Source organism: Batrachochytrium dendrobatidis (genome assembly GCF_000203795.2).
Source record: "Batrachochytrium dendrobatidis JAM81 unplaced genomic scaffold BATDEscaffold_13, whole genome shotgun sequence".
NCBI lineage: Eukaryota > Fungi > Chytridiomycota > Chytridiomycetes > Rhizophydiales > Batrachochytrium > Batrachochytrium dendrobatidis.
Window position 1 is genome coordinate 581,483 of NW_006281111.1, and position 23,518 is coordinate 605,000.

The window sequence follows — 23,518 nt, forward strand, 5'->3', positions numbered from 1 at the left end:
AGCAGTACCAAAAACCAACTTTTTATTTCAAGTTTATAGTTTGAATCCAGAATGAATGGCAGCAATACCAAATGTAAGATCCTCCCATCCTTGTCCAACAACAGTAAATCCAGCCTGCTGAATCATTTTAGCAAACTCGATTTGCGGTGGAAACTTTCGAATGGATTCTACAAGATATTCATACGAAGCTCGGTCATTTGCAACAAGTTCTCCCAGTATTGGAATCATGCGAAACGAGTACAGATCGTATACACTATAGGTGTACATTGGATATAGTCCAGTTGATTGTAGTGGGTATCAGAGTTGATGGTATATACTATTGACAGCGGGTATGAGGCAATCATCAAAGCTACAAGGCTTACCTGCGAATAATAGGGTTTTGAACACTGGAAAATTCAAGCACCATGAACCGACCGCCAGGTTTAAGAACACGATAGGCTTCACTGATGACCTTGTCAATATGAGTACAGTTTCGAATGCCAAATGCGATGGTGTATGCATCCACAGACGCATCAGGAATGGTTTCTAGATGCTCAGCGTTCGCCTCTTGGAATGAAATGTGTGGTGCTAAAAGTCGCGTAAGTCATGATAAAACATTGAATTTAGCATGCAAGTATGGTTTGTAACAAGTGAATTGCAGAGAATTAAAATTAGTTTGAAATGCAACATCTAGACATCAAGGATCCATTTTTAACAGTATGTTTTGCTGATACTTACAGTCGACAGGATATCCCAATTTGAGAGCACGTTCACGCCCAACTTGCAACATGGCAGGGTTGATGTCCAAAACAGTGACTTGTGCTTGACCAACACCTCCATGATTACGCTTGACACTGTCCAAGAATCTAAACGCAATGTCGCCTAAAAGTGAAACAGTATAATAGTGTCCAACTTTAATACAACCATATAGTAGCAAATGGTACCTTTCAATCAATAGTAGATGAATAAACTTTGGTAGTAGCAAGCATACCTGTTCCTCCAGCAACATCGATTAGTTTTGTTGTAGGGCTTGGAGCGAGTGAATTAATAAAGTGATCTTTCCATAGTCTATGAACACCACCACTCATAAAGTCGTTCATAACATCATAGTTTCCTGCCACACTACGAAAGACCTGTCCAACTATCCAGCCGTGATTAGTTTATTATTTATCCTGCATGCACATTGGTTGAATTTGATCGGGTCTGACAGATCTTGGACTCGATATGTAAACACTCAAAATCTGATCCAACACTAATGGATTTTATAGAAACGCTACATTAAAGCGAATAAACGGGTGAATTACCTAAAGTTTCCTTGTCGTCTTTATTGACTGTTTTAAAGCCAAAATGTGTTGTTTCAGATTGAGATTCAAAGGCAATCGGTGTGGATGAAATATGGCGATACGTTGAACTCGTTATACTTTTTGAAGTCAAATTCTGTAGCAGTCCAACAGATCTAGCCTGTTTAATTACTGATCTAGATATAAAAAACATGATGGCGTCAATCTGGCCAATCGATCTGGTTTAGGATAGTTTCTGCTGGTTTTTGTGTTGATGGGATAGCAAATGAGTTTTATATTTGAAAGTATTGACATAGATATAGTAAAGAGGATTAGAATGTATACTCTAGAATGACGGGAAATATTTAAAAGTGACAAAATGCTGTTTGGCAGTTGAGATGAAGCAAACTATCAAGTTTAACTGTTTAAATCTCAGCAAATTGATAGGAATATGTCGAGTCGCTTTAATGCATTCTCAAAAGTGAATTCAGCTACACAATCAATGCAAGACATTCACAACGGATGTACGTTTTTGGGTGATATTCTTACCAAATCAGAATTAATACAAACTAATATTTTGCTCGATTCCAACCAAAATGAGAATATCTTCACGTGATTTATTTCAAATCTGCTCAAGCCAAATCTTGATCTAGATCAGAGATACTGGAATTGCAGAGTGCAGCGTTGAGAAATCTTGCATTCTCCGACTAATTCTTGATTGAATCAACACTAATAATGGCTGATCGTTGTCAGAGAATTAAAAAGTCAAATTCATTCCATCACAGCAAGCAACAAAAGGGATGAAAGATGGTCAGTAATCATCACCATCAGTGCATATCATGTTTTAGGGACACTTGCATACATTCACTCGACTGCAGTTTTGTGTAAGATCGAGGGTTACGTTTCTTGATATTCTTTTGTAAACAGTAGATTGTTTGCTGATTTGAATGCCAGAATTATCTATTGCTCGTGTACCGCGACGACAATCCGACTTGTTGGCACGACCAGTTTGTTGAACGACCTGTTGATGCTGTTGATTCATTAATAGTATTCGTGTATAATGAAACACTAAACTAAAATACATGATAAAAAGTCATGGATTGGTGACGATCTTACTGGGCAACAATGTGTCCTCTGCTCATTCTTGCACAAAAACATTGTATAAATGCTCACATTCTTGTTCCAATACACTCCACATCCTGACATTGGTTCAACCTCCAAATTTCCTTTTTTAAACCAACTATTTCAAGCAAACATTGGGTGATCGCATAGAAACAGCTGTTGCATTCTTGAGATATTCTCTTGAACTAGAGCATTTTCGATATTAGAGTATAGTAGAGTTTCAATAAAAGAAATAGTCAATATCGAACATGTAACGATAGTTTACTCTGGAGCAAGAGTCATTACAAAAGTTTCATTTTACGTGAATATGGCTTTTAATACAGGACAACATTGATTTGATCTAGCGGCGATTGCTTGTTGAGCTTGGTACTGACCCTGTTCCGGTGCGAGAACTTTGGCGTTCCAGTTATAGTTTATGCTAACCCAAGACAGTCGTACAGGGTTGCAAACAGAAATGCATGTTTCCGAAATGCTGCAACAGTTTGCCAGATGCTGTCTGGATGTTTCCAAAACATGACGAGATTGGCCGAAACAAATAAATATTATGCGTTCTCATCCCTTTTGTCACTGATGAATCATCATTTGATATACTTGTAGATGGTGTAAGAAGGGCACAGAATGCATCTTTTTTAAAATTGAGGCTGAGGCTTCAACAATGATGTATCATCGTTTGTCATGAGGTATACTGCAGCGGTGCTGTAGAACAGTGTTAGCAACTATAAAACGATCAAGGCCTGGCACAATTGTGAGAGTAGACAACTCATCCTGCTGTTTGCTCAGAGATTGTGACCCATCAAGTGTGGGCATAAAATACCGGCATTCAGATAGTTACTGAGAATCTGATTTTATTTTCTTTATTCTCACTCCTCTTGTTGTTAGTTGCGAGGATGAGAATGCAATATATGCTTGAATCAACAGACAGAATGGCAGAGTACTCTACAAGGATCAGAGCAATCTAGTTTTTCAAACGATAAGCTTCGGCCACGTAAGCGGGAATGTTTCGGTCGAACCATTCCGATCCAAGCTGTATCAAAACAGGAAAATCTATAGCCGTACTCACGTAAAATGAAATACTTTTTTGTATCTACTTTGGATCACTGCCTCTATTTTGCTTTGGATAAACAATGGTTAAGTGTCCGTTGTTTTCCTATTTGAAATTAGCTACACTGCCTCTTCAATTGATGCTCGATTCTTCCTTTCTGGAATCGCGCGCCGCATAAAACCATTTATACTATACTAAGCTGCCAGCAGGATTGATAATAGACAATATAGAAGTGGTATAATGAAATCACACCTCGCGACATTGTTTGTTGAACAGTCGGCAGACCATGACGAATAGGTGAATTTGTGGCTTTGTGGCTTTATGGAATGATGTTGTATAGAATCAAATGAGCATGGATGCCTTTTTACTAGACTGATCTGAACAGCCGTTTTCAATCTAATAAGCAGTGTTCATCATATGATGTTCACAATCAAGCCGTAGTTTGGATTGGGATTGATCTTTTTTGACAGTCATACGTTGTACGATCACCCAATTTGAAACCAGGTTCATTGGGATCCAGATACTGGGGTTGACTGTTGATGTTGCCACTACAGTTCATTGCTGTATTCTAAAACTCGGATATGCTCTAGTTCAAAAGAGCAAGGATAGCATGTTTCAGGAATGCAACTGTTGCTTCGATACCAATCACCCAATGTTTACTCAAATATTTGGATTTGATGAAAGGAGTTGGAGATTAAAAAAGCGTCAAAGATTAGAGATTTTCTGGAACCGTAATGCGAGTGTTGCTTTGAACAAATGTTCAATTGTTTATACACAATGAGCAAAAAAGGAGAAAGACCAACAAATGCTGCTAGGGAGTTCAAAAACAATGCACCCAGTAAATTTAGTGGAAACCGACATTCTCATGTCATGAGACTGGGCCGTTTATTGTGTTTGGCACCCTTATTTAGTGATTCATTTTATGTGAGCACGGCTGTAACCCAAGGATTAGAATCAAGGAGAAAAGCCAATGTAGGGAGGACTGACAAAGGGAGTCTTGAATTCAGGTCGCTACAGAGTTGTTTTTTTGGAATTCAGAAGCAGCATATTTTAGAAACAAGCTGTGTAAAAGCTAACCAACTTGTGGTCAGTTGGGGTCTGTAGTTGGGCTATGCTTTTATAAAACAGATCTTGACTGTAAGAGCATTTGACAGATGGGTCTTGGTGGCAAATCACTGCTTTGCTATTGAGTGGGTAAAATATTGTAATTAGCAAGCACAATGGTGCAATGAGTATGCACAATGGCGTAGCTAGATATGGGTCATTAGAGCTGGAGTAGTCTAGTATAGAGAGTTGATAACTAGTAAGATATCATGCACGCCACGTGTATGATAGTCTGAGTCATACTAAACCTATTGATAGATTCAAGTTTTGGTCTAAATGCAAAGGCCCCAGAAAAGCAAACCAATCGGAGCTACTCACATATGTAATCCCGTCCAAATTCGGCCACGTATATCAATTTAAGGGATACGAGTACCTCAGACTTTAGCATCATCCGCCTTTTTTGATAATCAGCTCACTTTAATTTTCCGCTCCGCTTTGGACGCCGCTTATCCACTTGTAATTTATTATTTAACCCGATTCTTCGTCACGATTCTTGTTGGCTTAAACCACCGCTTCAGCCTGACACCACAATCCAATACTTGCACAATGCTACTTTCCGTTCCCAACATGTCTTCTGTTCAGATACCCCATGGTAGCATGAAGAACAATCAACCAGTTTCCAACGACCATCTTATCCACTCTGCATCACTTGGCACACTTGTTATCAATTCCAAGATTGGTGCAGGCTCATCTGCAGGTGTTTATACCGCACATTCACTAAACGACCCTTCCCAAGTATATGCTGTCAAGAGACTGCCTGTACGTATTTCCAAAGATCCCACAACAGGTGAAGTGTCTAGCCGTCAAGTGTCGGAGGCGATTCGCACCGAGATTCGGGCCATGTGTGACCTTGCTGATTGCCCGCTTGTAGTGAAATTATATGACGTCGTCGAGTCACCCCATCATATTAATATTGTAATGGAACATTGCACAACGGACCTGCTTAATGCACTCAGTGAATACAATGAGAGTAACGGAGCAGCAGGAACTGTTCTTGCACGCACACTTATTCTACAAATGATGGATGCTGTGATTGATAGCCATGCGCGAGGTATTTATCATCGAGATTTGAAACCCGAGAATCTGCTCGTATCCCGTAGCCAAGGCACACTTAAAATCTGTGACTTTGGTCTTGCGACATATCAGCGACAGTCGTTGCAGTTTGGCTGTGGATCCAACAGATACATGTCCCCAGAGTGCGCTCGTCCTGTGCAAGTCACGGTTCCCAGCTCTAGTGACAAGAACCGACTCAAGGTCAAACTGTTACCATACGACTGTGCTCTTGGTGATACTTGGTCAGTAGGCATTCTTATGCTCAACATTCTGACTGCCAAAAATCCGTGGGAAATGGCAGATGCACAAACTGATGTTAGCTATCGAGCGTATCTTGACAATCCAGACATTCTTGCTAATTGGTTCAATCTAGCACCAGAGATGGCGACTGTGATTCGAGGATTACTACATCCCGATCCAGCATTGCGCATGTCTTTACCACAGGCTAGATTTTCAGTTGCCAACATTCCATTAGTGCCATCCTTTTCAGCCCCAGTCTCGACTGCTGATACTCGAACCATTGATTCGACCTCGATCCACACTCTGGATTCAAGCGCTTGTTCCGAAGAAAAGCACACAGTGGATCGCCACACCGAGCGTGAGGACACCTGCGAATCTACACAAGCATCTTCTGACACATGCAAGTTGTCTTGCCACTCTTGCATTCAATGTCAGCAATCGCAATCCATTTGCATTCCATCAACACCCCAAACCACTCCATTGCGTGGCCCAGTCATTCATTCCGGTTGCGTCAGTAAATTATCCGCACCCCAACAACGTTGTAACTCGCCATTGGTTCGGAGAATCCCTTGGCACTTTTAAATTGTCATCCTGACCATTCATTGCTCTTTGGTGCTTTGATACTGCTTGTTTGCCTCGTTCACATTCATCCGATTGCCTTTCACATTGCATGCTACACTAGTTTGCTGAGTCGTTGCTACCCAATATGGCTGTCATTTCTTTTAATAGTTTATACTTGCTGAAACTCGCAGTTTGCTTCTGCAGGTCTGTTGCTATCATTTAAAGACAGCAGCATCTAGATTCTGGAACACTATTCACTCCATCCATTTTGATATGGACTGCATGATGCACATATGCATCTGGAACCACATTGACCATTCGCATGCAATCGTTTGCTTTTACACTTGTAAGATCGATTGCAAAAACACATTTGAATGATTTCTAAATCTTGGTTAGAATCCGACTTTTTTTAGTTGAATAAAATATACTTTTGGCCATCTTGGATTCTAAATGAGTGATATTTGCTTTGAGCTTTCCGGCACATGAGCCGAAGTTGAGTATTAAAAGCGATGAACAGAATACAGACGATTGTTGCATTCAACATGAATTGGTTTTGGTTTGGGTTTGAATTCGTTAGTTTTTACCTTCAAGATGACCGATACTTCAGATTCTCGACTTCAATCCCAGGAACAGGTTTCTACATCCGATACTTGTCAGCAAAAGATTGATCCTTGGACTGTTCAGGGTGCAACAGTCAATGGCAAACTGGTTGCTATTGACTACACTAAACTCATTTCAGACTTTGGCACTAAACCCATCGATGAAGTGTTGTTGCAGAGATTAGAAAAACTAACTGGTGTCAAGCCTCATCCTTTCTTGCGTCGAGGTCTGTTTTTCTCTCATAGGTGTGTCTTGTCAGGTTTTATATCATTCTATATCGACTGTTTCAACTAGTCAGTCGGATTCATTGGTCTTTGTGCTCATCCAAACATGTTGAATTTAGAGAACTCAATTTGATTCTTGACAAGTATGAGCAGGGAAAGCCATTCTATTTGTATACCGGTAGAGGTCCCAGCAGTGGCAGCATGCATGTTGGTCATATGGTTCCGTTTATCTTTTGCAAGTAATGTATCGTTTTATTGATTTACGTTTTGTTCAAGTTGGATATTCACAGCATTCGATCATGTTTCATAGATGGCTGCAGGATGTGTTCAAGGCACCGCTAGTGGTTCAACTCACCGACGATGAAAAGTTTCTTTTTACTCCTGATCGCAAGATTGAAGATTCTCGAGTCTTTATGATTGAAAATGCCAAAGATATCATGTCATTTGGTTTCGATCCAGAGCGTACATTCATCTTCTCCAATCTCGAATACATGTGTCCTCCGTTTTACCAAAATATTGTCAAGATCTCAAAAACAATCACTGCTAGTGTATCCCGTGCGACCTTTGGATTTACTGACAGCGATAATGTAGGCAAACTGCATTTCGTGAGTGTTCAGGCAGCTCCCTCGTTTTCGAATACCTTTCCGCATATATTCGGACCCAAGGGCGATGTGCCTTGTTTGATTCCTTGCGCAATCGATCAGGATCCATACTTTCGTCTGACTAGAGATGTTGCTTCAAAACTCAAGTATCCCAAACCTGCTTTGATTCATGCCAAATTCTTCCCTGCTCTTCAGGTATGTCTGTTTGGCCAATACCCTACTCGACGTGTTGAAAAATCAACCCATCTCATTTAACCTAATCGCTATATTCTGCTATACATAGGGTCCGGGTACCAAGATGTCTGCTTCCAATCCCAACTCTGCCATCTACATTAACGACACTTTGGCTCAGATCAAGAATAAAATTAACCGTCATGCCTTTTCAGGTGGCCAAGACACTGCCGAGAAACACGCTGAATTAGGTGGCGATACCGACGTGGATGTCAGTTTCCAATACCTTCGTTTCTTTCTTAACGACGATGAGGAACTGGAAAATATTCGTATTGCTTACCGTAGTGGGGCTATGAGCACTGGCGAGCTAAAGAAACGCTGTATTACTGTCGTACAGGAGTTGGTCGCGCCAGTCCAAGAGGTTTGTCTTGCACAACTACTGATGCATTTGTATTGATGTTTTGGAATGGGTTGTTGATCTCCTTGTTGCAATCACTAGAGGCGAAAACTGGTAACTGAGGAAACTATCAAGTCCTTTATGGATCCCACCGTACCCAAAAAGTGTGATCTTAAACCGCCTACCAACGTAAGCATCAAGTCTGAATGACAGTGCTGCCAAACACTAGGAAAATACATTTACAAACAAATCAACTAAAATATAGCTTGCAATGTTGAATAAAAAATACATTCCATTTGGTGAATAGCAGTTTTATTACTATTTCTTGACTTGGTCTTCATAAAACTCGATCATGATCTAAGGGTATACATGGTACAAAAGGATAAATCATTTACTCGATATACCCGTTATAAAATATTGTAAATGAAACCCACCTCATCGCCAGCAACGCTTGCACCTGCTTGCACATTCACCTTTTTGATTTTGCCAGCTCTAGGTGCGCGAATGACGTTTTGCATTTTCATGGCTTCAACAACAGCCAGCTCAGATCCTTCAGACACCACATCGTCGACCTTGACCGATATACTGACAACCGAGCCAGGCATTGGAGATAAGATCATGCGAGTGAGATCAAGCTTCTCACGCTCTTTCATATGAATAGATAGATCCTGCTGTGTTTTTGTGCGAACTTGAATATCAAACTAAACACGTAAACCCATCATCATCATATACAAATGGATCAAGTCAGTACAAAAATAGTAATCAACACACTATCAAGATGCGTCTATACTGACTTTGGAGCCGTAATGTTGCAATCGGAAACCGAGTGGAAGGCTTTCAAGGTATTGAACAACAACAGACGAATCAGCACCATCATGAACAAGCTTGGCATTGATCAGTGGAGATTCCAGTGCCCAGTTTGCAGAAACTGTAACAGATTCACCCTTGGCAGTGATCTACAACATGACATAGTAAATTGACAGTCACCCATCAAGGTACAAATTAGCAATTTCATAAAAAAACCCATCCCATACACTCCAACAGTCAGTTTTTTAAACATTGGATTCAAAATCCAAAATCCAAAATTACCACAAATGTATCGCCCTGTTTAACCACAGTGACATTTTCGTAATGACCGTTTCCAGTACTAATGTGAAGATCCCATTCGGACTTTTTGTTTGCCCCCTGGGAAACTGAACCACCGCCATCTATCCAGCTACGGTTGCGAAGGTCGCGACGAGCAAAGATATATCCAGCAACAGACAGTAGTTCGCGATGGCTCTGGGGGGTCAGTTTATGACCCTTGAATCCAGTAGGGTATTCTTCAGCAAGAAACCCAGTTGATATTTTTCCAGATTGAAAACGGGGATGGCTAATGACATCACGGAGAAGTGGAATGTTGTGCGTGACACCCTTGATAACGTACGTGTCAAGTGCATGCTGCATCTCTTTCATGGCAGCTTCACGAGTGGGGCCGTGTGTGCAGAGCTTGCAAATAAGTGGATCATAATAAATTGAAATTTCAGATCCCTCAACAATACCCGAATCACAGCGGACACTTCCTGAAGCCGGAATTGCTGGCTCAATGTATCTGTTGAGACGACCAATAGAAGGAAGGTATTTTTCAGGATCTTCAGCATACACACGCGACTCAAAGGCCCAACCATTGATTTTGATATCAGATTGCGTAAAACCAAGCTTTTGTTTGGCAGCAACACGAATCATTTGTTCAACAAGATCAAGTCCAGTAATGTACTCTGTGATTGGATGCTCGCTATAAAAATGGCATTTTAAAAATAAATGAGTCACAATCAACATATATTCTGGTTGCATTTAAATTTAAATTTAAACCAGCACATGGCACGTACACTTGAAGACGAGTGTTCATCTCTAAAAAGTAAAAGTTGCGTTTGGGATCAACAAGAAATTCACAAGTACCAGCCGAATAGTAACCAACATTTTTGGCAAGAGCGACCGCCTGTTCACCCATTGCCTTGCGAGTAGCAATATCGATATGGACGCTAGGAGCTTCTTCAATCACCTATTGAATAGCAGCGTTAAATGTTGAGCGTACACAGCATGCAGAGATACAAGAGTAGATACGAATACCTTTTGATTACGACGTTGAATGGAACATTCACGCTCTGGAAGATAAATGGTATTTCCGTGCTGATCACCAATCAATTGAATTTCAATGTGGCGTGGATCTTCAATAAACTTTTCTACGAGAAGACGACTGTCACCAAAACTGGAGAGTGCCTCGGAAGAAGAAATCTTGAATGCTTCACGAGCTTCCTTGTCATTCCATGCAATACGCATGCCCTTTCCACCACCGCCAGCAGATGCCTTGATCATGACAGGATAGCCAATCTCATTTGCTAAACAGTACATGATCACCACACTCATGAGTCACAAGACTTGATGTTATAGTGGTGTATACAAGGATACATTGGGAATATCAACTCACCAATTTTGACGGCATGATCGACATTTTCCACGACACCATTGAATCCAGGAATAGTAGTAACCTTGGCTTCCTTGGCAATTATTTTACTCTGAATCTTGTCACCCATTGCAGCCATGGCACGTTCATTGGGACCAATGAACACAGCACCAATCTCATCCAGTGCATGCACAAACTGGCTGTTTTCCGACAAAAACCCATAACCTATTTCGTATTAGAATTAAAATGAGTTGGCATCTACCAATGGCAATTGAAAACATATAAATCAATTGAAAACAAGTGTTTAGCATACCAGGATGAACAGCCTGTGCACCAGTCTGTTTGATAGCACCAATGATGTTTGGAATATTCAAATAGCTTTTGCTGGTAGCAGGAGGGCCCTATTGTTTAAACCAGTGAATGAGTAGATACAGATCAGATTCATGAATGATCAGTCAAACAGGATGATTTCCAAGCCAAACTAAAATGGATAGTCCAACACAAGATCAAACTAAAGCATTTCAGCAAAAGAACGTACTACGTTGATTGCCTCGTCAGCCAAACGAACGTGAAGAGAGTTGATATCGGCATCAGAATAAATTGCTACAGTTTTGATGCCCATTTTCTTGGCTAGATTCAAACACATTCAATCATTTAAAAAGGTGATGGTAGAGTTTAGCACCATTGAATCAAAACTGAATATGGCAGATACATACCTGTACGAATCACTCTGCATGCGATCTCGCCACGATTAGCAATCAAGATCTTATCGAATGTCTAGTTATCAAGATGAATGCAAAAAGGGATTAGCTGCCATTCATGAATAAATGATCATTCAAGAGTATTAAGCCTCTATTAAATGTGTATTTTATTAAAAGATAAAATGGTTTGACCAAGACAAGTTTGCAACGATCCAGCAGTTGCATGGTGAATGACAGTATCTGACCGACTATTCCAACAAAGTTCAAGACATTACCTTTCCATAACCAGTGGTGGAAGAAAACCTGATGAGAGATTTGGAGTGAACAGAACCAGCCAATGCCTGCCTAGCTGGAATAGCAGCAGACAGACGAAAGAAGGACGACATGAATCAGATTGTATTAATAAGAAAGTGGAGTAAACCCGCAACACTGCAATTCATATCAAACACCCTAAAAACTTTTGATTTCCAAAAATATATTATTAAAGGGAATCTATTATTAAAGGGAATTGATTGTTGGAATTCATTACTAAAGAGAATCTATTATTGGAATTCATTACTAAAAACAATTCATTATTAAAACCAATTCATTACTAAAGAGTACGTTATGAATTCTCTTTAGGTTTTATAAAACCAACTTTGTAATAATTTAAATGTTCAGATTAATGGCGTAAATCTTCAACTAAAATTCTTTGATATTCAAGATTCAACTATTTCACCATGACTGGTCTTGTTAGAGCATTTCCAAGACTATTGACTCGTTCAACTGCCTTGAATCAATTCTCCAGAGCATCTGTTTATCGCTCTACATCGACTGTTCTTCGTTCGCTGGCTACAACTGTTGCATCATCCGATCCTTCTGTCAAGGAAAATGTAATCCATTGTATATTCAACCCACATCAACTTGTATTCAATCAATATATTCCATCTCCTAGTTTCAATCAACCTTTTAGATCATTCTTATTTGTGTAAAATCTTGTCAGCTACTCTCGGTCTTGCCTTTGAATCGCAAGATTGAGCCTCATCGATCTACATTCAATCATCCAATATCCATCACTTGTACTGATTCTATTCATACATATAGGCAGTGCTTTACAAGATCGAGTCAAAAAGAGCCGAAAGTAAACTGGGCGGTGGTCTCAAGCGTATCGAGGCTCAGCACAACAAGGTATGTTTTTAATCGCTTAGTTAATGTTGCTGATCTTGGGCTACTTGTTACTCGATATCTAACTGTTCATGGTTTGAATAGGGCAAACTCACTGCTCGCGAACGAGTTGATTTGCTGCTTGATTCTGGATCGTTTTGTGAATACGATGCGTTTGTAGAACATCAATGCCATGATTTTGGAATGGCAGACACAAAGGCAAGCATCTTAACCCTTGACTTTGTAAAATGTTTGCCAGTCCGAGTCAAATACTTGTCAAGATTAGATCACTTTGTGATCGGGAATCTAACTCGACAAATATATATTGTGCATGCTAGATCACTGGTGATGGTGTTGTGACTGGGTATGGAACCGTAAATGGTCGCTTGATCTACGTTTTTAGTCAAGATTTTACTGCATATGGTGGAAGTCTTTCAAAGACAAATGCTCAAAAAATCTGCAAGATCATGGACCAGGCAATGCTTGTTGGTGCTCCTGTCATTGGCTTAAACGACTCGGGTGGTGCTCGTATTCAGGAAGGTGTCGATTCTCTTGGTGGATACGCTGACATTTTCCAAAAAAATGTGCTGGCCTCTGGTGTTATTCCTCAAATCTCTCTTATCATGGGTCCTTGTGCAGGTATTCGCCTTATAGCCTCTAGCATTGGATCAGCGTGTTATTCATTCTATTGATTCATATATCTAGGTGGTGCGGTATACTCTCCGGCACTCACTGACTTTACATTTATGGTGCGCGATACATCTTATCTTTTTGTTACTGGGCCCGAGGTTGTCAAGGCTGTCACTAATGAGCAAGTCACCCAGGAAGAGCTCGGTGGAGCTGGTCCCCACACCACCAAATCAGGTATCCATGTGATGATGTATATCTACGTTGTTCATGTGAAACTCAAATATTTATGCTTTTAATTAGGTGTTGCACATTTGGCCTTTGATAATGACATTGAAGCGCTTACTCGTCTTCGCGAATTCATCGACTTTTTACCACTTTCCAACCGTCATCCCATTCCTGTTCGTCCCACCGATGATCTACCCAATCGCAAAGACTCTGCACTGGACATTCTTGTCCCTTCAGACTCTACTAAAGCGTATGATATCAAGGATGTCATTACCCGTGTTGTTGACGATGGCAACTTTTTTGAAATCATGCCCGACTTTGCTAAAAACATTGTTGTTGGGTTTGGTCGTCTTGATGGTGAAACCGTATCCATCATTGCTAATCAACCCACTGTATCCTCTGGTGTTCTTGACATCAATGCATCCATCAAGGCTGCTCGATGGGTCCGGTTTTGCGATGCCTTTAATATTCCGCTTTTGACATTTGTTGATGTACCCGGTTTCCTACCCGGCACTGCTCAAGAGCACAACGGTATTATTCGTAATGGTGCTAAACTGCTTTACGCTTATGCTGAAGCCACCGTTCCCAAAATCACCGTCATTACTCGCAAGGCTTATGGTGGTGCTTACGACGTCATGAGGTAAGTCCTACCAATCAGACTAAAACATGGGTGATGCATGTACCAACTACCGTGTGTACCATTTTGTATTGATGATCTATTAGCTCAAAGCATCTTCGTGGTGACATGAACTACTCTTGGCCAACAGGTGAAATTGCCGTGATGGGTGCCAAAGGTGCAGTCGAAATCATTTTTAGATCCGTCAAGGATAAAAGTCAAGCAGAAGCCGACTACATCACCAAATTTGCCAACCCACTCCCAGCTGCTCAGCGTGGATTCTTGGACGATGTCATCATGCCCTCTGAAACTCGAGCGCGAATCATTCGAGATCTAAAAATGCTCAAAACTAAAAAACTTGTCAATCCTTATAAAAAGCATGGTAACATTCCTTTGTAATTGCACGGGGTTGTGGTTTGATCTCTGATACGTTTGTTGTATACCAATAAACAATCGTTTTTCGGCAAAAAATCTTTGAATACTATTCAACTCGACTATCAGTTTAATCCATTCAATCATGTCGTACTTGTTGAACATGGATGGGTGGTGGAATGTTGAATTCGGATGATGGGATCAAAGTCGTGGTTGGTATACCCTCTGCACATCAACTAGGCAAACAGCTAGCACTCTCCAATGTTTTCTTTACAAGTTATTCATCTTTTAAACTATTGCATCATCATTCAATAAAATACAAACACTCCAATTTTAAAACATGGTTCAGAATAAAAATATGTTATTCAAGATAAATGCTAAATCCAATCAATGGTAAAGGAATGGTGAAAAAAACAGAATCAAATCAATAAAATGGATGTAAAGAATTAAGCAGAGCTGGCTGCACGGAACTCCTTGGCAACATCGCACATGTTCTTGAGAGCAGACTCGGTCTCGGCCCAGCCACGAGTCTTGAGACCACAGTCGGGGTTAACCCAGAGAAGACGAGCGTCAATATACTTGGAAATGGCTTGAAGACGTTCCCTGATCTCAGTAACAGGTGGAACACGAGGAGAATGGATATCGTAGAGACCGGGACCAATGCCACGAGTGTAGCCATGAGCCTCAAAGGCACGCAACAATTTGAGGTCAGACTTGGAGTTCTCAATGGTAATGCAGTCGGCATCAAGGTCGGAAATGGACTGGAAAATGTCGTTAAAGTCAGAGTAGCACATGTGTGTGTGGATCTGAGTCTCGTCCCTGACACCAGTGGAGGAAAGCAAGAAGGAGTTGACGGCCCACTCGAGATAAGCGGCATGAGCTTCCTTGCGAAGGGGAAGACCCTCACGAATAGCAGGCTCATCAATCTGAATAGCAGGAAGACCAGCAGCTTCAAGATCGCATACTTCCTTACGCAGAGCAAGTGCAATCTGGAAAGTAGTGTCCTTTCGGGGTTGATCATCACGAACAAACGACCACTGAAGCATGGTGACGGGACCAGTAAGCATACCCTTCATAGGCTTGGTGGTGAGAGACTGTGCGTAAACAGAGACATCAACAGTCATGGCAGTAGGACGGCTGACATCACCAAAGATAATAGGAGGCTTGACGCAACGAGATCCGTAGGACTGGACCCAGCCGTTCTCGGAAAAGACGTAACCCTTGAGGTGCTCACCGAAGAATTCAACCATGTCGTTACGCTCAAACTCACCGTGGACAAGAACATCAAGACCGACGTTCTCCTGGAAGCGAACAGTCTTTTCGATTTCAGACTTGACAAAGTCATCGTACTGCTTCTGAGTCCACTCGCTCTTCTTGAACTTTTGACGAGCAACACGGACATCCTTGGTTTGAGGGAATGATCCGACAGTGGTGGTAGGGAAAGCAGGCAGATTGAGCTTAGTCTTCTGAACAGCTTCACGAACAGCAAACTCGTGTTGACGCTTGAACATGGCAGGAGAAAGGTTCTTGAGCTCTTCCTGAACCTTGGGGTCGTGGATCAGAGGGGAAACCTTGCGGTCCTCAATGGCAGCCTTGTTGGCAGCAAGCTCGGCAGCAACAGAAGATGGGTCTGAAACAGCCTTGGCAATGATCTGGAGCTCGTGCAATTTCTGAACAGCAAATGACATCCACGCCTTGATGGTGGGGTTCATCTTCTTTTCAGACTCGAGAGAGTGTGGGGAATGGAGCATCGAGCAAGAAGGAGCAACAAGAACGCGAGCAGCACCGACAGCAGCAACAGCCTTCTTGACAGTGGCAATAGATTTGGCAAGATCGTTCATCCAAATGTTACGGCCATTGACAACACCAACAGAAACAGATTTGGTTGATCCGGCAATGCGAGCAAGGACAAGGTCAAGATCTTCGGGAGCACGGACAAGGTCAACGTGAATGGTATCAATGGGAAGATCAGCAATGAAATCAAGGTTGGATCCAATAGTACCGAAATACGAAGCAACCATGATGTTGAGCTTGGGGCAAGCAGCACGGATAGCAGCGTAGGTCTTGGTGTAAGCAGCCTTGAGAGAGGCGGGCTGGTCGAGAGCAAGAATAGACTCATCGATCTGGACGTGAGTAGCACCGGCCTCTTGCAGCTTAGTAAGCAGCGAGGTGTATACAGGCAGGAAAGAGTCGAGCAGCGACAGAACATCAAATCCGGCCGAAGCGTTTTTGTCGCCCTTTCCGAGCAAAAGGAACGAAATGGGACCAAGCAAAACAGGACGAGTCGCAACACCAATAGATTTGGCCTCGAGGAACTCTTCAACGGGTTTAAGAGTGTTCAGACTAAACTTGGTGGATGAAGAGAACTCGGGAACAATGTAATGGTCTGAAAAGCAACAAGAATCAAGTCAGTCAGCAGATCTACAAGCAACACATTAAACACTCCAATTACTTACAGTTGGTATCGAACCACTTTTTCATCTCCATAGCAGGAACATCGATTCCTTCAGCGGGACGCTGCAAACCACGACCCATAGCAAAGTATTGGTCAATCTTGTTGGGAATAGAGTGGTAGCGATCGGGAATGACACCAAACAGGAAGGCATGGTCAAGAACATGGTCGTACATGGAAAAGTCGTTGGATGGAACATATCCAGCAGAGAGAACTTGACTCTGAAGCTTCCAGTGAGTAGCACGAAGTGCCTATTGAACAAGTGTACAAACATAATAAGCCAACCAAACATGAAATTGCATAAACAATAAATCAGATCTTCAATGAGTGGATTTGTCAGCAACACAAAAATGGAATCAACAACAGCAGGGGTTGAACAAGACACTCAGTTGATGATTAAACAATACAATTCATATATTCTCAACATGTATCGATACAACAGTATAGAATGTTCAAAGATCAGTTCAACTTCCGCCCAACAAAACTAACCTTGGCACCAGCAAGCAGGTCGTCGCAAGAGATCTTGCTAGCCCAGTAGGCTTCGACCAACTTTTTAAGGTCACGAACAGCACCCATGCGAGGGAAACCGAGATTTGTAGCAACAACAGACATGATAGTATAATAATAAAAGTCTGAATGTGTTGATCAATACAAAGAAACGCGTTGTATTTATAGCGACTTGAGAGCCGAGTGTTGCTGACTAATCCAACCCAACAGCCGCTCTGCAATGAATTGTTCGTTGATATTCTAAAATATTCTCAATCCTATTCAACTGTCTTGTTCAATGCTATCCACCAATCTAACACTCACAAAAATAATAGTTTTGGAATACCATCAGACTAATCATCACAACTGAAATAGTATTTAATATAGACGCTATTTAGATGATAAATGTTGCATGGCTGTATCCACTGTATGTGTCGTCACACCCATACACCATGCAATCAATGTCTTGTATCGACTGGATTTGAGATGTCGTTGTTCATGTAGCTTGTGTACTGCCTGGATCAATGCATTGTTATTGGTTTGCAGGATTTCAGATTGCATCTGCAATACTGCAACTTGATTCTGCAAATGCTCAACTGTTTCCAATTGAGATGATAGCAGGGGTTGGTATGTGGATGATGGTTGATCAGGATTGGCTTGCTTTTCATCTCCCATCAAACATGGTTGATAGGGCTTAGTAAACTCAAACGAGGTTGATTCAATGCCTTCGACAAGTGTGTACATGGGATTGTTGGGCAGTACACAGATCCGCTTGGCATCATGCTCAGTAGGATCATCCGCATTCAACCCTCGTTTGTTACTGCTCTGCTCAGTGGAAATAGCTGGCTGCATATGGGTGCAAGCAACTTGATGGAAAAAGAGCAGTGTGGATGCGGGATCAGATGGCACACCGTCCTGGCATATGGCCGTAGTCTTGATTGAATTCAATGCATCAATACCGAGAGGTATATCTGTTGACCGTCTTGCATACATGACGGCACTGCATTTTCTTCCAACATCCTGCGCTACCTTGACTAGTCCATCAAGTTGACTTTGACGCTTTAATATAGCCGTCACTTCGTATCGCGATGAAGCTAATCTGTTTGTGGTTGGAGCCGCATCGTGTCTGGTAATGGCATCCAATGCTTTTTGGCTCAATACACACGAAAATGAATTTCTAACCGATGCAAACGGACCAGTGTTTTTTGAAGCCATCCCATCTGCAAAATTATGCAATTGGTAAAGAAACAGGTTAGAGATGCTCTGGCAAGCTATTATTCAATTGACATTGATTTTCATAACAGCCATTAGAGGTAATTGTACCTTTAGCAGTCGAGATATCGTCGTCCGATTCAACAGAAGCAATACTCGTAGCTGCATCGGAAAAGTCATCAATGTCATATAGTTCAGGAACCAATAGTCTTTCCTATTTGCAGAACCCAATCAAAAATAAATTAATATACAATATATCAAAACAACCATTCATCAGGACTTACAACGCTGCGATTCAAAAGTAAAATGGTTCTCAAACTGCTGCCCGCAATCCCCAGTGGGGTATCGCCGTTTTTATCACAGATATCACGTCGAGCACCAGCACGCAGCAACATCTGAATGAGTCGATGGTTGCGGAATCTAACAGCGACATGAAGAGCAGTTTGTCCAAACGAGTCCTGCGCATTGACAAACTCCTCAATCATGGCTGCAACAGAATTGGTCTCTGTGTGATTCTCCATCTTCAAATCAGTCGTGATATTTAGACATGGTTGCGCATATGACATATACTTTAGTACATAGTGCATGTAATATTTTGCTTGTGCACGTTTAGATCGATGTCCTCCAACGAAGCAAATGTAGTGCAATACAGTTCGACCAGAAATATCAGTAGAAAACAGTGATGGCATAAGCAAACCAAGTATGTCTGGAAACGTCTCCAGCGTATAATTATTATGCGACCCTACAGCACGCATTAGTGGAGTCTCTCCCCCATTAGACCTCAAGCATGTGTTGGCTCCGCGATAAATCAGCATACGCAGCATCTTGACTCGAGCACATGCTGCTGCCCAATGGATGGCTCGGCATCCTTGATTATCCAAAACCAAGTTGAAATCATAACCCGTTTGACTGTTCTGATCCCGTAGATACTGAAACGTTTCGTAGACATAATCGTCTCCATACACATATATACCCAAAATAATCTCCCGACAGCGCTCTGCAGGAGTCGCGACTTGTGCAGATTTGGAAATAGGTGCAGGGATAAACGTACTTGGAGAACGCTTTGCTGAATCCTCACCCAATTCGATTGGATCGACAAACGGAGCAGTCTGTGGTGCTGAAAAGTCTCCTTCGTCAAACAGTAGTCGGTGAAGTGGTGGATTGTCTAATGTAAGGCTAAGCGGCGCTGCTGGAGAGGCATGGCTCGGTACAGCTGTAATATCCTCTAAATCAGATAGGCACTGATGCATGCTAGAAACAGATTCCTTACTGGGCAGTGTAGGATTTTCCAATATACTAATATTTTCAGTAACAGGCGTTTCTGGCATTACCATGATTTCCGGTGGGGCATTTTCATAATACGACAAGGTAGACTTTTGCGATCTATAGTGAGACTCCTTTGATTTTTTTGTTGAACCACTTCCATTGGGCCTGCCTCTGTATTTGCTTTTCGATTTGGTAGGGCAAGATACATTTTCAATATCTACGGATTTGGATAGATCTGCAGGTGTTGCCAGCATTAGATTTGAGATATTAGTAGGTTCTTTAAACCATAATTTAAACAATCAATAAGCAATTTGGATTAGCTACTGAAAATAAACTAGCTGATGCAATCACCACGCATGTGACTGCAATACCAAGGTGGATTGATGATTCAGTCACATTCCAGTAACTACAAATGCTCAAGATTTACAAATGACAATATAGAGTTTAGCTTACCAAGTGCTGCTTCACTATGTACTGGTGAAATGGTTCGTGAAGTAGTCTTTGAAGTTCGGCGACTCGGTCTCTTGGGATTGCCTTTGCGTTTAGACTCGTACAGCTCTGTATCAGGATCATCTGACGCAGAGAGTTGATCCGGACTATCATGGTTTGAATATGAAGACACTACAGTGGATCCTATACTATTGTCGGAACTTTCGCCGCCAAAAATATCTTCTGGACTTGACATGGATGAAGTATTTGACAAATCAGCAGCATATTTGCGGGATTTTTGACCAGTACTATGTTTTGTTGGAGCAGGCTGTTGCTCTGAATTTGATGCATCCATTGAAAGATCGCCTTCCCAATGACTGTCAATATTAACCGAGAGCGAGTTGTGCGTTGATGCTCTAAGCGATGTAGCTGTAGAGCGTGGAGCACCCCAAGATTTCCTAGCACTTGAAGAGCGAGTTTCATTGTGTGAAGATACATGTGATTTAGGTGGTGTAACTGTTTTAGAATATAGTGGCGTAGCGAATGCTGTTGATGGTGTAGAAACGGATGCAGAATGAGATTTAGATTTTAATGCATGTGTTGATTTCAATACAGATCTGGGTGATATAGAGATGGAGTTTGATGCCAATGTATGTATGGGAGGTAATTCTGGAGAGGTCATGATAGCATCCTTAAAATCCGGAGATAAAAACTTACGAGGACGGCCTCGCCGCCTTGGCTCAAATTCTAGAAAATTCGAATCAATTTTGGAGTAAGATGCTCGTTTGTAAAGTGGGTCTGTGCCTGATGTAAAAGTAAGTAGCGGTTCAATCAAGTCGTAGACTTTGAACTGAATAGCAAGATTTCGGCCAGTCTCAAACGGAACCCTGGATGTCACATTGAATAGTGTTGAAATATAGCAGTAAGTAAAAATGATAAACGAGTTGTGGTTTCAAACAAAAATTGCTCCAAATATTTGATGGGTGTATAGCCGCTCGGTAGAGTTTCGGGGAACTAGACATCAGTTGTTGTTGGATGGTTCTATAATGAGTGACGCGTCTTGCAGGTTGGCAATAATGAGGGGATGGGTAAAACAGCCAACAAGATCAATGCGAGGTGTCACTATACAACAATGGGGTTTTCATGTACCAAGCAAGCGATAAAGAGGTTTGACAATTACAGTCATGGATACTTTACAGATGATTAAAGCAAGTGTATATGGCTGCTAATCACGAAAAGTATGCGCTAAAAAAGTAGAGTATATGGACATGGCTGACTTTAAAAGCACATTCATCCAACAGTAGCACCAAATGATAGCATCCATTCAAACTCCATTGAGCTGTTTTTAGGCGCGTTCATTTAATCCCACTACTGTGGATGCCCAAAAAATTGGTCCTGGGCACATCCAATGAATCGTATTCCAGTTTAATCAAGCCAATAGAGTTTGCATTTATGAGGAAATATAGGATCAGGTTTTAAACAAGGGTTTTGCTAAAAGACCAACAGTGGTAGCAAAAAGCAGCCCGATTATTTTTGAGATGCTGAATAAATAGCATCTTGAGTAGACAAGAGTCTGAAACAGCAAGCATATATTTGCAATTCAGGTAAAAAACAGCCAATTTGACCATAGCTTGACAATATATCCTAGACAGCTGCCAAGCTACTTAGATCATTGATCGCTGTATGCAGTTGTCGCAGCAACTCACACTCGATACTGCGACAATCATTTTAAAATGGATTCTCATGCAATGCATATTAAAAAACTGATAGAAATAGAGTTTTGTAGCACAACAATAAGAATAGCAGCATCTGAATCCAAGCTTGGTATTCAAGAGCAATTTACTTTCCAGAAACAACTGAAAGTATTATACACTATGCATCCTATTTAGTGCAAATCTTACCATGTGCCTTGATATTTACCATAACCTCCCTGAACTTTCTCGTGTTCGCCACTATGGACTTGGCTTTCCAAGACCTTTGTTCGTTGCGATTTGGCAAGTCCGGCAAGTTTAAGGATCTGTGTAGCATTGAGCTGGTCATCTTCAATACGGCGCATCACAACCACATTATGTTTGATTGTTTCGTAGACGGGAACGTTGGAATAGACTGCACAGAATACTGATGAATCTTCGTCCGAGTGGTCGCCTGGCGAGGGTGTGTGTGCTGGCATTGAACCAGATGCTCTGCGGGTTTGTATTCTTGACGAAATGATTGGCAAATTATAAGACTTGGATCGAAGCGGTAGAGTTTTTTTTCAAAGGAGACTGGATAGGTTGTTGGTAATCAAGAATTGCGAGTTGCAAATACTCGAACAGGTTTGCTAGCTGCGTGTAAAGTTGCTATTGAGTGTAGTGGATGCGGAGTGACAAGGAAAAATGCGCAATACTCTGGCTAGCACGAATCGAACAGAATTTGTATAGCGCTCAATAAAAACAAAGTGCAGTTGTTTGAAATGCTGACGCCGGCGCTAGAGTCTGGCTATAAAAGCGGGATAGTAAAAGGCAGTGATGGTATGGCGGAAGTCGGTTTAGGTAATTTTTAGCAAGTAGAAATATGATTGTAAATTTTGTTTTAGCAATGTGAATTACAGTGGAGTAGGACAAGGTGGAGTCGCAGGATTGTTGTGGATTGGAATGGGCTAGAAAGCAGAATGACTTGCAGTAGAATGGGGTCTTGAGGAACAATAAGCGTGGGGTTTTATGTAATACGTCAAGTAAAAGTGTTGTTGTGAAGAAACAGCCAAGTTGGTGCCTTGCCAACAACGATGCGTAATTGATAAACGTCTACAAATGAAGCGTCAGCTACCTTGATCCGTTACGTTTTCAGAAGCAATGCAATACTAATCAGTTATTGTGCAAAGTCGTAGTGGATTGTTACTAAATGGTTGTTGTTTTGACCGAAAAATATGAATTGGCGTTTTTTCAGGCAATGGCAAGTGAGAGTTGGGTGCAAAGATACTTACGTGCAGCTGAGTGTAAATGTTCGACCTCGAGCCAGTTGTCTGTCTGGATGTTGCAAGTATTGGTACAATCAAAACCTACACAAGATCATTCAACTTGGTCTTGCTGAACAAATTTGTTTTCCAAGTTTAGTGCAAGCAAGGGGGAAATGGGTTTGACGCGACTTGCAGAAATATATTTTGGGCAAATTATGTCGATCTTGATTTAC

The 23,518-nt window shown here is 41.5% G+C and overlaps 7 protein-coding genes across 7 annotated transcripts; 3 read left to right on the forward strand and 4 right to left on the reverse strand.

The window, feature by feature from the left end:
* Window positions 1-33: 33 nt before the first annotated feature.
* On the reverse strand, window positions 34-1,473 carry BATDEDRAFT_13717 (2-hexaprenyl-6-methoxy-1,4-benzoquinone methyltransferase; the record flags this gene model as incomplete). The annotated part of the gene is made up of 5 exons (XM_006681524.1): window positions 34-253; window positions 363-567; window positions 718-861; window positions 971-1,120; window positions 1,284-1,473. The coding sequence occupies 5 exons, from the start codon at window positions 1,471-1,473 to the stop codon at window positions 34-36; spliced, it is 909 nt and encodes a 302-aa protein (XP_006681587.1).
* A 3,568-nt stretch (window positions 1,474-5,041) lies between these two features.
* On the forward strand, window positions 5,042-6,829 carry BATDEDRAFT_20698 (uncharacterized protein). The gene has a single exon (XM_006681568.1). The coding sequence runs from the start codon at window positions 5,074-5,076 to the stop codon at window positions 6,400-6,402; it is 1,329 nt and encodes a 442-aa protein (XP_006681631.1). The 5' UTR covers window positions 5,042-5,073; the 3' UTR covers window positions 6,403-6,829.
* A 143-nt stretch (window positions 6,830-6,972) lies between these two features.
* Window positions 6,973-8,638, forward strand: BATDEDRAFT_35960 (tryptophan--tRNA ligase WRS1; the record flags this gene model as incomplete). The annotated part of the gene is made up of 5 exons (XM_006681664.1): window positions 6,973-7,226; window positions 7,325-7,444; window positions 7,516-8,002; window positions 8,091-8,399; window positions 8,478-8,638. 5 exons carry the CDS (start codon window positions 6,973-6,975, stop codon window positions 8,583-8,585), a joined length of 1,278 nt encoding a protein of 425 aa, XP_006681727.1. The 3' UTR covers window positions 8,586-8,638.
* A 35-nt stretch (window positions 8,639-8,673) lies between these two features.
* On the reverse strand, window positions 8,674-11,905 carry BATDEDRAFT_35961 (uncharacterized protein; the record flags this gene model as incomplete). Its single annotated transcript, XM_006681665.1, has 11 exons — window positions 8,674-8,732; window positions 8,810-9,076; window positions 9,170-9,331; window positions 9,465-10,149; window positions 10,244-10,416; window positions 10,485-10,753; window positions 10,843-11,043; window positions 11,132-11,219; window positions 11,357-11,448; window positions 11,535-11,595; window positions 11,795-11,905. 11 exons carry the CDS (start codon window positions 11,903-11,905, stop codon window positions 8,694-8,696), a joined length of 2,148 nt encoding a protein of 715 aa, XP_006681728.1. The 3' UTR covers window positions 8,674-8,693.
* A 313-nt stretch (window positions 11,906-12,218) lies between these two features.
* On the forward strand, window positions 12,219-14,598 carry BATDEDRAFT_91440 (uncharacterized protein). The gene is made up of 7 exons (XM_006681722.1): window positions 12,219-12,391; window positions 12,603-12,686; window positions 12,768-12,881; window positions 13,001-13,301; window positions 13,368-13,526; window positions 13,593-14,157; window positions 14,241-14,598. The coding sequence occupies exons 1-7, from the start codon at window positions 12,239-12,241 to the stop codon at window positions 14,530-14,532; spliced, it is 1,668 nt and encodes a 555-aa protein (XP_006681785.1). The 5' UTR covers window positions 12,219-12,238; the 3' UTR covers window positions 14,533-14,598.
* Window positions 14,599-14,841: 243 nt separating this feature from the next.
* On the reverse strand, window positions 14,842-17,604 carry BATDEDRAFT_20707 (uncharacterized protein). Its single transcript, XM_006681569.1, has 3 exons — window positions 17,447-17,604; window positions 16,962-17,208; window positions 14,842-16,891 (listed from the first exon to the last, which is right to left on the reverse strand). Exons 1-3 carry the CDS (start codon window positions 17,567-17,569, stop codon window positions 14,952-14,954), a joined length of 2,310 nt encoding a protein of 769 aa, XP_006681632.1. The 5' UTR covers window positions 17,570-17,604; the 3' UTR covers window positions 14,842-14,951.
* A 229-nt stretch (window positions 17,605-17,833) lies between these two features.
* BATDEDRAFT_35964 (uncharacterized protein) lies at window positions 17,834-22,520 on the reverse strand (the record flags this gene model as incomplete). Its single annotated transcript, XM_006681666.1, has 5 exons — window positions 17,834-18,663; window positions 18,767-18,869; window positions 18,940-20,198; window positions 20,375-21,237; window positions 22,252-22,520. The coding sequence occupies 5 exons, from the start codon at window positions 22,518-22,520 to the stop codon at window positions 17,834-17,836; spliced, it is 3,324 nt and encodes a 1,107-aa protein (XP_006681729.1).
* Between the last annotated feature and the right edge of the window lie 998 nt (window positions 22,521-23,518).

Excerpts from the sequence above, each read along its gene's own strand:
- BATDEDRAFT_20698 (XM_006681568.1), top strand. The coding sequence starts at position 5,074 with ATGCTACTTTCCGTTCCCAACATGTCTTCTGTTCAGATACCCCATGGT.
- BATDEDRAFT_91440 (XM_006681722.1), top strand. The coding sequence starts at position 12,239 with ATGACTGGTCTTGTTAGAGCATTTCCAAGACTATTGACTCGTTCAACT. Across the intron at positions 12,687-12,767 it reads TCGAGGCTCAGCACAACAAG|GGCAAACTCACTGCTCGCGA; the intron begins GTATGTTTTTAA and ends TGGTTTGAATAG. Across the intron at positions 13,527-13,592 it reads TCCCCACACCACCAAATCAG|GTGTTGCACATTTGGCCTTT; the intron begins GTATCCATGTGA and ends GCTTTTAATTAG.
- BATDEDRAFT_20707 (XM_006681569.1), bottom strand. The coding sequence starts at position 17,569 with ATGTCTGTTGTTGCTACAAATCTCGGTTTCCCTCGCATGGGTGCTGTT. Across the intron at positions 17,209-17,446 it reads ACCTGCTTGCTGGTGCCAAG|GCACTTCGTGCTACTCACTG; the intron begins GTTAGTTTTGTT and ends CTTGTTCAATAG. Across the intron at positions 16,892-16,961 it reads AAAGTGGTTCGATACCAACT|ACCATTACATTGTTCCCGAG; the intron begins GTAAGTAATTGG and ends GTTGCTTTTCAG.